We start from the raw sequence: 12,743 nt of genomic DNA, 5'->3' as shown, positions 1-12,743 counted from the left end.
CTTGTCAGGATGGGCACTGGGTATTATATGTAAGCAATGAATTACTGGGTTCTACTCCTGGAACCAATGCTACACTGTATGTTAACTAACTTGAATTTAAATAAATAATTTTTTTTGAACATCAAGGCAAATAGCAGAAGAAAAGATTTTTGAAAGGCACATGTCAAAGAAAACTTGTATTTGGAATATATAAAAACATTTTACGGGGCGCCTGGGTGGTGCAGTCGGTTAAGCGTCCGACTTCAGCCAGGTCACGATCTCGCAGTCCGTGAGTTCGAGCCCCGCGTCAGGCTCTGGGCTGATGGCTCAGAGCCTGGAGCCTGTTTCCGATTCTGTGTCTCCCTCTCTCTCTGCCCCTCCTCCATTCATGCTCTGTCTCTCTCTGTCCCAAAAATAAATAAATGTTGAAAAAAAAATTAAAAAAAAATTTTACAACTGAATAAAAAAATAATCAAATAAAAAAACAATCAAGTAACAATCAAATTTTTTAAATGGTCAAAAGATGTGAACAAATACTTCAAAAAAAGATCTACAAATGCAAATAAACACATGAAAAGATGGCCAGCATCATTAGGTATTAGCGAAATGGAAATTAAAACTGATTATAATTTTATATAGCTGCATGCCCATCAGAATGACGAATATTAAGGAGACTAATAATAGCAAATGTTGGTGAGGATATGAAACAACTGGAACTCACACAGAGTCCGCAGGGCAATGTAGGATAGGTAAGCCACTTTGGAAAACAGTTTGACATTTGCATCTAAATTAAACATCCTATGAAAACCTGCAATTGCGCTTCTAGGTATTTGCTCAAGAGAAATGAAACTATAGACGTCCACAAAAAGATCTATGTATGAACATCCCTAGTATTTTCATTTGTTACAGCCGAAAACCGACAAAGTCCAGCAACAGGTGAATGGAGATTCAAACTGTGGTACAGCCATCCATTCAATACTCAGCTATAAAAGTAACACATTATGGATGAAGGCACCATCACGGGTGGATCTCAAAAACACGCTGGGCGACAGGCGCCAGATACAAAAAGAGTACATACTGTGTGATTCCGCTTATATGGAAGTCTAGAAAACATAATCTACAACGGCAGAAGGCAGATCGCTGTTTGCCTGGGGTGGGGCAGTAGGAGGGGAGATTGCCTGGTAAGGGGCAGAAGAGAAGTCTGGGGGACACCGGGAAAATTCTGGGTCCTCGCTGTGGTGACAAAGGTCTATAACAGGTTTGTAAAGGTATATTGACTTTGACACGCAAACCTCCCCAAACTGGATCCCGGCATTTGCCCTGGGGAAAGAGTGATTTGAGACCACCAGGTTTAGCTCATTGGCAAGGCTCTGTCCACCTGCTGATCAGTGATGGGAACTGTTTACTACGCAGATCTCGATTTGGATACAGGTAGCATTACTCTGCATTACTAGCTTCTGACCTTGTGAATGCTGAGCCTTATCTGAAAAACACAAAAAGATAATGAAAAAAAAAAAACCTACCTCATAAGTTTGTTTGCACAGTAAATACTGTTTTATATTATCACTCCTCAGTTGTAATCATCATCTTTGTCATCATTATCCTTAGGTTGTCAAAATAACTCTGTATACGAGCTCAGCCTTAAAACAAGCCATTACTTTCACTAAGGCATGACAGAGTAACTTTTCTCCCCACAGCTTTAGCAATAGGCATCTTTCACTGTTCAGACAACGGCTTCCTGAACTTTCATTTATCTTCTGAAGTTCTGTGGCAGTAAGGCATTCAGATGCTTTACTCAATTGTCTGGGCCATTTTCACTTAACTTGCTTATCTAGGCCTTCCTTTCCCAGCTGTTTTGAGTTTCTCAAAGCTGAGGAAATAGACCTCAACAAAATGACTCCAGATACCGTTTTGCATATTAACAGCAATAAGACAGAAGTATCAATGATCTGCAAAGTTCATAGATTTTTTTGTGTGTGACTCATAACACATTTGAGGTCAGCTGACAGCGTTGTTTCGGTTTGGGTCATATGAGAGGCAGTTTTCTGGGAAATTCTGCACATTAGTGCAGTCATTCCAAATTATCACAAGTATTTTTCAGAAACCCCGATTTTGTTCGGTGAACAAAACAAAATCATTCCGATCTCCTCAAATTATGAAATAACTCCAAGTTTCATCTAGCATTTCTGCTATTTGCTTCTTACATTCCGTAAGCGTGAGGTGGTTACACTTGAGGATCAACTTCCTTTTGTCTATCTGGCTAATCAGTCTTTTGTCCCCATGATTCCATTTATACTGGATAATCAATGACCTCCATGCTGTCAAATTCACTGATCCCTTCTCTGTCCCTATTCATACTACATGGTTCCTCAGTGGCAATCAAAATTATTGGCCATTCCTTGCTCCTTTGACGTATTGTCTTCTCTTGGCTTTCAGGATACCACATTCTCCTGGACTTCCACTTTGTACCCTGGCTGCTGCTTCCCAGGCTAAATGTTGGGATGTAAGGGCCCATGCTGGGACATCTTCTGTTCCCCAGCTATATTCCCTTGGCTTTTACTTTTTTTTTTTAATTGAGGTATAATTGGCATAACATTATAAGAGTTTCAGGTATACAATGTAATGTCTCAATATCTGTATGGGTTGCAAAATGCTCACTACAGGAAGTCCCATTAACATCTGTCACTTGACTCCCTTGACTTTAGTAGTGTCTGCTGAAGTCCAAATTTTAACCTTTAGCCCTGACTTCTCCTGGGGCTCTGACTCATATATCTAATCGCCTCTGTGACTGCTCCACCAGAATTTCCAGAACAGAACTCTTTGTACTGCCTCCCTGGCCCAGCCCTTCCCCCACTCCCCTGGCTAGTCAATGTCTCTTAATAAATGGCATCACCATCCACCCTGTTGCTCCTGCCAAAATTCTAGAAGCCCTCATTGGCTCCACTCTTTCCCCACCACCCACCCTCAATGTCCAATCCTATGGTCCTATCTCCAACATATATCTCAGCAATTCCACCCCTTTCTCCCTCTATGCCACCAGCTACCAGGATCTCACATCTGTACAAGTGTACCAGCTTTTGACTGGTCTCCCACTCCAGTCTTCTCTCTTCTGTTCTACAGAGACCCCAAGATGATCTTTGTAAGCCATAAGTCAGATCATGTTTAAAGCTTTTGGGGGCTACTCATCACACTTGGATTCGAACCCAAACTCCCTGCCAGGGCCTCCAAGGTCCTGTGTGATCTGGTCATCGCCTACCTCCCTACTTCTCTCCTCCTAGGCACCTGCCACTTACTCCAGCTCATGCTGAGTTTACTCCTGTTCTCTGACCAAACTAAGCTCATACCTACCCTAGTGCCTTCATTTGTGCTTTTCTTCCGCTTGGAACACACTTCTCATGCAAGCAGCTAGACAGGAAGACATCACCTCATGAGAGGATGAGTGAGAGTCCAGAAAGAAACAAAAGATCCTCGAGAAAGTCCAGAGCTTCCCCATCTTTCCCCTGAGGGGACTCAGGACATGGGTAGAACCAGAAAGGAGGGCCTGGCAGTTACTCTGGGTCTTGCGGTGTTGAGGCTGCATATCGGGCAGGGGGAGTTGAAAATAATTCTGTTCCCAATGACTGGGGTGGACATCAGGGAGACCGGGAGCACTCCTGAGGGATATTTGAGAATTGGGGAGAAAGAGAGGAAATCGAGAAAAGTTGTAGAGTAAGAGAGACTGGGAGAGAAAAGGCAAGCAAGATTGTTCAAGTGGTTAGGGATTAGTCTTTAAATGGCTGTACCAAGATTGGTCCATCTGGGGCGCAGAGCTTAGTTAAGGGAGAGACCTAAACTCTGTAGTGCTCTTGAACCAGAACAGGTGGAACTGGGAAACTAATTGTGGTAATGAGAGGAATAAGAGGAATAATGGTAATAAGAAGGAGGGAGATAAACGGCAAAAGAAAATACTTTCTCTGTTTCCTAGGTTTCCAGGCTCGACAGCCGGGGCCCAGGAAGTGTATGCTGGTGAGAAGCAGAGGTGAACTCATAAGGTGAGTTCCTTCTATCTGCCTAGCTCTCTGCATGACGTTCATGTAGGGAAAGACTGGAAAGCTGGGTTCAAAACTGGCAAGAATTGTCTTTGTCCACAGCAAGGTGCTTCGGGACCTGAGGTTGTGTGTGTGAGCACAGGCTTGTGTCTTAACTTATTTCTCTCCCGAGAGAGAAGGTTGGCAGGTGTAGGGTTACTTGTAGACTCTCATGACACCCAACCTCACAGACTGATCATTGCAAAGATGCGTGTGTCCTTTCTCAGCTCTGCCTCCCTGCTGTTTTATGGTAAAAAACAGAGCCGGGGACATCCTTGACTCCTGCCTACGTACCCCACACCACTGCTCCAAGCACAGGTGCCCCAAGGTGAGCCCCCTGCTCTGTGGGCTCCACTGACCTGTCCCCGCCTGCCACTAAAGGCATCCTCTTTAGAGGTTTTCTGCACTTCACAGCCCCTCCTCACTTATTGTGGTTTGGATACACAGATGTTTCTACATGTGCTTCCGACAGTAACTACACTGTCCTCCTGTTGTTTGAGGGGAAACTTGCGAGAAAAGAAAATGGACTGCAAGAATCTATTTCACATCAGTTGATTGCAAATCAAACGCTTTAATTGAGCTAAGCCCAGATTTCTCAAGTCCACCATTTTAAAGTCATCTCCAGAAAACTAGGGTTGTTGAAACAGAGAGAAGAGTAGATTCTTTGCCAAGCATCTCAGCCAAAAACTGTGTAAGACTGACAGCTGCACAGCACAGGGGGGCCTGGGTGGCTCAGTCGGTTGAGCGTCCGACTTCGGCTCAGGTCATGATCTCACGGTTCGTGGGTTCAAGCCCCGCGTCGGGCTCCGTGCTGACAGCCCAGAGCCTGGAGCCTGCGTCAGATTCTGTGTCTCCCTCTCATTCTGTCCCTCCCCCTCCCCCGCTTGCACTCTGTCTCTAAAAATGAATAAATGTTAAAAAAAAAAAAAAAAAGACTGACATCTACACAGCTTTGATCCCGTGGCTCTGCAGACGTGCATGAACTTCAGATTCTCAAAGTTTACAGTCCCTGCAAACACCCACTGTCCCTTCCTGGAGCATCCCTGACACCAGTACTCCACGATCGTCCCCATTGCCTCATGCAGTGTCAGCTAACTTCTCCAGGGAGGAAAAAAACAAAAAAAAAACAAAAATAAAACCAGAAAAAAACAATGGATGTCCTTGGAAATTAGTTATATTTTGGTAAAATCCATTAATAAAATTTAAATTCCCCATGCCTCCCAGATCTAGGCTTTCAGTGTCCAAAGAGTTTCAAAACCTTCTATACTCTTTCATATACTTCTTCAGCCTGAACCTACAGTGACCGCTGTAAATGTCACTGGCATTATACTAAGGCAGATGGCAACAAACTTTTTTTCTTAAAGGGCCAGAGAGTAAATATTTCAGGCTCATGGGCAATATCTTGTCTCAGCTCTGAAAGCAGCCATAAGCAAAAGGTTGAGCAAATGGGTGTGGCTGCGTTCCAGTAACATTGACTTACAAAAACAGCTGTCCAGCCCGTAGGCCATGGTCTGCCAGAAAATCAACAAACATTGGTCCTAAGCTTGTGTTCGAAAATAAAGGTACTTCAGAGTAGTATGATTTAACACAGGCAGCTCAAGTACGTAGTCTAGCAGAGGGGTTAAGAACATGAACACAGAGACAGGCTTGAGGTCAGTTCACTGCACTGTGGTTTATAAACTGCAGGGAGATAAGCTATTTCACCTAAGTTTCACTCATTTCACTTTTAATACAAAAACAAGGATCGCACCTAAGTCAAGGGGGGCGCAGCACGCGTTACTCAAACTCTCTGGCCACATTCCTTAACCCCATTAACACCCCTGCAGCAGGAAGCTGGATATTCACATGAAGCATTAGGAACAAACACACAAACATTCACGATGATTATAGCCAGGCAGTGCCACCAAATGAATGAAAACCCTTTGTTTTCGTAGGTTTTTGGATTTTAGAATTACATAGTTGGGGACTCTTGACTCTTCTTTATTTATCAGTTATATTTTCTTGTTTGTAAACTAATTGTGTATGCCAATCTGTTGGAATCTGGACGGTTTCCTTCCTGATTTAGTTGACTGCTTCAAAACAAAGAGAAGTCAATTATTTTTAAGCTTATATATTTATTTTTAGAGAGAGACCGGGGGGAGGGGTGGCAGAGAGACAGAGAGAATCCCAAAGAGGCTCTGCACTGTCAGCACAGAAGCCGATGTGGGGCTCGAACTCACGGACTGTGAGATCATGACCTGAGCCGAAAACAAGAGTCGGTCGCTCAACCGACTGAGCCACCCAGGCGCCCCAGAAGTCACTTTTAACGTAGCCAGATCTGTCCATGTTTACTTTTGTGATTTGGGATGACACGTAGTAAATGTGCGTCCAGGGATTACTGAACAAATGAATACGTTTTCTTTTTCTCCACAGCCCTGTGAATTATAGTCTTGGGTGAACCACACTCTCCCCAGCTGGAAGACTTCTTGCAGTGAAGGAACAAACCGAGAGACTCCCTACTGAGGTGGTCAGCAGGAAGTCATGGCAGGAGTGAACATTCAGACCGCTTTAATGTGGTATCCTAGCTGTCTGGCTTTTCTTTGTCCTTTTTCCTCCAGAAGGATGGTATGCAGATATTTCCCTTCATTTCCTGGGAGAGTCTGACGGGTAAGCCCTCCTAGCTCTCAAATGAAGAGACACTAATAACAGTTTTTTACTGGATCACGGCTTTGGTTCTGCATTTAATGGACCCTCATAAAATTAAAGAAAAAAAAAGATTGTGTTTGATGAAAAGGGGAGTATCTCCTAGGAAAACATGAAGAAAGATGGAAGGATTTTTGCAGAAAGAAAAGAAATAATTGGGGGGGGTCACGTGGGTGGCTCAGTCAGTTAAGCAACCAACTTCGGCTCAGGTCATGATCTCGAGGTTCGTGAGTTCGAACCCCGTGTCCAGCTCTGCACTGACAGCTCAGACCCTGGAGCCCCCTTCGGATTCTGTGTCTCCCTCTCTCTCTCTCTGTCCCTCTCTCATTCGTTATTTGTGTCTTCCTCTCTCTCTCTCTCTCTCAAAACTAAATAAACATTGGGGGGGAAAAGAAATAAATCAATCAGGCATATTGCCAGAGCAGGTCCTGGTAGCCTGGGGGGGACTCTAGCCAAGTTGCCCAAGACGGGAAAGGGTCTGCTGCCTGGAATAAGCCAGCGAGGCCAAGCAAAGGGCCACTGGCCTGGCTCCGGGGCCCCGGAGCCAATGGGAACACAGCCATCCCCCAAAAGGTCTGGAGCAAGAACTCCTCATTGTCTGTCCCTGAGCCTATGCTGGGCGGTCCTCCCAACAGCACTAAGAAAGGATTTCACATTTTCAGTGTCCCATAGGAGTGACACTTACCGTTGTCGCAAGGCTTTGTTGGGTCCCTAATGATGACCCATGTGGACACAATCTCTCTAAATTAAGACCAGATGTCCATGAGAAAGGACTGGAGTCTTGAAAGAGCTGGGACGGAAGAGTCCCTTGTAGGTATGTGCACTTCTGGGGGCCGAGCTGACCTCTGAGGAAGTGTCACCCTCACCACAAATGTGTGAACACAAATAAGTCATCCTCAGAGGGAACTCAGAATGCCTGTGTCTCTTCCCAGTAGTTGTATTTTTGTGCCACTGGTACATTCTTAAAGACCTTTCATGCCTCAAAACTTGACTGTTGTTAGATAAATCTCAACTAAGTTTATTTTTTAGCACTTTTCAGTTTTTCCAAATTTTATGTGTGAAGTAAAACCATTAATATGTTAGATCATGCAATTTCTTTTTTTTTTTTAGTTTTTTCTTTAATGTTTTTATTTATTTTTGAGACAGAGAGAGACAGAGCATGAACAGGGGAGGGTCAGAGAGAGGGAGACACAGAATCTGAAACAGGCTCCAGGCTCTGAGCCGTCAGCACAGAGCCCGATGCGGGGCTCGAACCCAGAGACCGCAAGATCATGACCTGAGCCGAAGTCGGCCGCTTACCCGACTGAGCCACCCAGGCGGCCCTAGATCCTACTATATCAAAGCGCATAATTCAAACCCACATCAAGTGTTTAAGTCACCTGGGAAGGTGAAGGTGAGATGGCACCGGAGAGTGGCGGCCCAGCGGAGGGAGCGTCAGAGCTTTGCACGCCATCCATCCACGGACAAACGAACACTTCGGCATCTCCAGCCGGTCCCGTCCTCTCAACGCTGGCCTCCTAGATGCAAGGCTTTAGGCTCTAGGACGGCTAAAGGCGTGTCAACCACGACACGCCCTGAATTAGCTCCCACCCTCCCCTTCCTCACCAGCTTCAATCCCACTCTCCGAATGGCAACTCCGCTCCCCAGGAGTCAGCTTACACTGCGCTTTTTCTCTCACCTCCTGTGTGCAGTCAGTCAGGAACCCCGTTGTGCTCTACCTTCTCACTGTGCCCCGTCACTGCCTGGACCACTGTGCCACCTCCTGTCTGTTCCCCCTGCATCACCCTCTGTCCTTGTAGAGCGTGCCTTCAACACGGGATTCGGAGAGATGCTGGGTCCACAAAAGCCAGACCACGCTGCCCTGACTCCAAAGCCTCCAATGGCTTTCTCACTCAGGGTAAATGAGAGTCCAATCCTTATAATGGCTCTTAGGCCTTAAGCATCCCCCTCCCAACATCCCTCCCACCCCCCAAGACCCCCCCCCCGACACACACACAGTGCCAACCCCCTCACTTCCCTCCTCTCCTACTCACTCTGCTCTAGCCTCCTGGCCTTCTTGCCACCTCAGGCCTGGACACAGGCTCCTCCCTCTGCCTGGATGCTCTACCCCACATATCCACATGGTTCCTTCCCTCACCTCCTCTGGGGACTGGTTTAAGGGTTTGAGGATCTTCTCAGAGGCCTTTTCCAACTACCCTATTGAAAATTGTAATTCCCCTTCTCTAAAGTTTCATTTCCTTCAGTACTAGCTATTTCTCCCAAAAGACCATGTAAATTATCTGCAATTATTTAAAAAAAAAAAAAAAATGGCTGCCCCCATTGTAAAACTCAAGTTCCACAGGGGCAAGGATTTTTGTCTGTTGTCACTGTTCTATCCCCCACACCTAGGACCGTGCTGCATGCAACAGTCCCTCAATAATAGTTCTTGAGTGAGGGACTGAATCACATAATTAACTTTCAGCAGGTCTGATAATAACAGATAGTCCCATCACAATGTACATCTATCATGAGAACAATCAAACATAATTTGACCTTTATAGAGGTGTTTGTAAAAAAAAAAAAAACTATTAAGAAAAGCTACTTAAAAATTATAATGCAACAATAATTACCTGAGTAAATGATGATTCATGAAGTAATATAATGGAAAATAGCTTTAAAAATGTTCCCTTCCACTGATAATAAAAGAAATGCAATAATAATGCAAGGAGGAGGCGTAGTGGTGGTAATACTCAATACTGGCAAGGGGATGGCAAGAAGAAGCACTTCCAAGAAACACTAGTGAGAAAATCGTTGTTACAGGTTTTCTAGAAAATTCCTTGGCCTTAAAAAAAATGTTTGGATATGCTTTTATCCAATCATTACACTTCAAATCACCTATCCTAAGAAAACAATAGGGAAGAAGACGCATAAGTATACACAAAGACACAAATCACAACATTATTGGAAACAGTTGTAAGTGAGCAGAACTCAACTGCCAGGAATTGGACGTTCTGACATTATTCCCCACCCTCCCCCATTCTTCCCACTTCCTCAGAGAGGCTGTCCCTGCAGTACCTCTGTCCCATGCATATCATTCTTCTGGGTGTAATTTCTCAAAACGGTATATTCCTTGCTTTCCTACTGACAGGTATGTATTTATTTTGTGCTTTTTTTTTTTGGTCTATTTCATCCATTAGACTGTAAGACGCATAAAGGCAGGAACGCTCTGATTTGTTCGCCAGTGCAATTCTAAATTTACAACTTCTGGCACAAAATAAGCACCCAAGACTTGTTGAATAAATGGATAAATGAACAAGGCAGAGTATTACGCTGCCACCAAAATATTTCTGAAACACCAATGGCCTAGGAAATGCCTACAATACGATATTAGTAGAAAGAAACACAAGTCACATTCAGCATCATTTCAACTATCAGAGAACGGACAGAAAAAAATCACACTAGAAGAAAACGAAAACAAAAAAACCCCGTAATAGTAACTCTGGCTGGGTGCTAAAAATACAGAAGTATTATGCATTCCTTTTCTATATTTTTCTATATTCACAATGTTTCACAGTGTTACACAACTAGTGAGATAATACAGAAAGCCTAGAGGAAACCACACGAGCAGAAGCACGGTGAGGGCAAACAAGCGCGTGCAGAGAGCTTCAGGGGGTGGCACCTGCCTGCACCTGCTGAGCAGGGGCAGGATTATGGGCCGGTCCGGACTCGTGGACAGACGAAGAGGGACGTGGTCAGCGCTGGACTGTAGGAAGGTCTCCCTGACAAACTACAGCCTACTATCTGTTTTTGTGAATTAAGCTGTATTGGAACACAGCTACGTTCATTCCCTGGGGTACTGTCTGTGGCTGCTCTCATGCCAAGTAGTTACAACCCACGCCATTACGGCCCCGAAAGCCTAAGACACTTACTGTATGGCCCCTTACAGAAAATCTCCCCCGGCCCCTGGTCTAGAGGATCTACTGGAGAAAGGAGAAATTACAAGAAGCAAGGAGGTGGCTGCAAAGGCCATCGTTTTCTTTTTTTTCTTAAAAAAAAATCTAATGTTTATTTTTGAGAGACAGAGAGAGAGAGACAGAGCACGAGCAGGGGAGGGGCAGAGAGAGAGGGAGACACAGAATCCAGGCTCTGAGCTGTCAGCACAGAGCCCAACACAGGGCTCGAACTCACGGACCGTGAGACCATGAGCTGAGCTGAAGTCGGACGCCCAACCAACCACCCGGGCGCCCCGAAGGCCATCATTTTCAAGGTAACATGGAATGTGATGGTGGCAGACAGAGGGGTCTTGACAAGTATCTGTATGGACAGTCAGATGGGCAGAAGAAGGCTCCTCTCAAAGCGTGAGAGGCGTTCCTATTTTAGGCAGATACTGCCATTTTATGTGATTACTATTTAACCGTGCTGCAAGAAAAGCAGTAGCCGTTGGATCGCTTACCTGCCGAATCGGGACTGTAGAGGCCAGCAGCTGCCGCGATGGGTCCTGGTGGGTGGATGGCACTCGCTGAGGACCTCTGACTCGCGATCAGGATCCTGCTCTTTGCAGACGGTAAACGGGACATTGCACCCAATCCCAACTGGGGCTTAAGGAGCATGGCCGATCGGTAGAAAGTTGGAGGAACTTCATAATGAGTATAGGACGGACTGCAAAATTCTTCTTTTCCGGGGCGTTCTGTCACCTACAATGAATGACCAGAAGCTTCATGAAAGGAGCGCACATCATTGGATGAGGACGGAACATGGTCAGGAGACCAAGGCTCCAGCAAAGGCCACTCTGGCACCACTGAGTTGCCCCACCACTGACCACTTAGCTTCTCTGGACCCCAGACTCTTCATCTCTAAGTTAACAGCACAACTGGATGACCTCTCAGGTCTCTTCCAGTTCTAACACTCTATGAATCCAAATTTCACTGGGGGGAAGAAAAAGAACTCACTGTATAAGACTTTTAAATTTGATTGCTTCAAAATCGTTAGAATCTGTGCAAATAGCCAATCTATACATAATCTCAATGAAACAGAGAAAGAGTTTAGCAAATGTGCATAGAATTATGAAAGTTTCATTATTCCTTTTTAAAAAAAATTTTTTTAACGTTTATTTATTACTGAGAGAGAGAGAGAGAGAAAGAGAGAGAGAGAGAGAGAGAGAGAGAGACGGAGCACGAACAGGGGAGGGACAGAGAGAGGTAGAGACACAGAATCAGAAGCAGGCTCCAGGCTCTGAGCCGTCAGCACAGAGTCCGACGCGGGGCTTGAACCCACGGACTGTGAGATCATGAGCCGCAGTCTCATGAGCCGAAGTCGGACGCTTAACCGACTGAGCCACCCAGGCACCCTGAAAGTTTCATTATTCCTAAGAAGAAAAGGCACAAAAATGTTTACGGTAACCTACTCTTAACATAAGCAGGTGAACTTTACCAATTTATATATTAGGGCTACTTAGGAAATAAAATATGCATTGGTAATGTGGGAGAAAAGGCTTTTTGGAAGAATAGAGCAACTGATAGAAAAGTGTGTTTTCAGGCCTCTACAATCTGTTCACATCATTAAAAACGAGAGACTGTGAACCACCTTCTCTGTCTTCCCTAGTAAGGCGCAGTGTCCAGGAATGTTCGACAAGTTTCACTAGAGCGAAGTTCTAGGACAGTCTTGCTGACTGCTGGGCCCAGAGCACCTAGAATGGTGTCTATTATGTAGCTAAAGGCAATAAATATTTATTCATTGAAGGAATCATGTTTCCATTCTTACCTGAGTATTTTTTGGCGGGGGGAGGGGGGCAGAGCACAAGTGGCCGGGGAGGGGGCACAGAGAGAGTGGGACAGAGGATTTGAAGCAGGCTCTGCATGGACAGCAGCGAGCCCGACGTGGGGCTCGAACTCATAGCCTGTGAGATCATGACCTGAGCCAAAGTTGGCCTCTCGACCGACTGAGCCACCCAGATGCCCCCTTGCCTAGATTTCATAACATAACAATCCCATTACTTTTCCTATAGTTAACAGTTTGGGCTAGAATACAGACTATATA

The 12,743-nt window shown here is 45.2% G+C and overlaps 1 protein-coding gene across 2 annotated transcripts in view; it reads right to left on the bottom strand.

Moving 5' to 3' along the window:
* Positions 1–12,743, bottom strand: part of MTUS2 (microtubule associated scaffold protein 2) — a 373,273-nt gene that overhangs the window by 350,716 nt on the left and 9,814 nt on the right. For both annotated transcript variants that reach the window (XM_043576011.1, XM_043576018.1), the window contains exon 2: positions 11,161–11,401. In XM_043576011.1, coding sequence (XP_043431946.1) covers positions 11,161–11,401 — 241 coding nt within the window. The remainder of the gene's footprint in view (positions 1–11,160; positions 11,402–12,743) is intronic.

Source organism: Prionailurus bengalensis, chromosome A1 (assembly GCF_016509475.1).
Source record: "Prionailurus bengalensis isolate Pbe53 chromosome A1, Fcat_Pben_1.1_paternal_pri, whole genome shotgun sequence".
NCBI lineage: Eukaryota > Metazoa > Chordata > Mammalia > Carnivora > Felidae > Prionailurus > Prionailurus bengalensis.
This window is presented reverse-complemented; position numbering and strand designations above follow the sequence as displayed.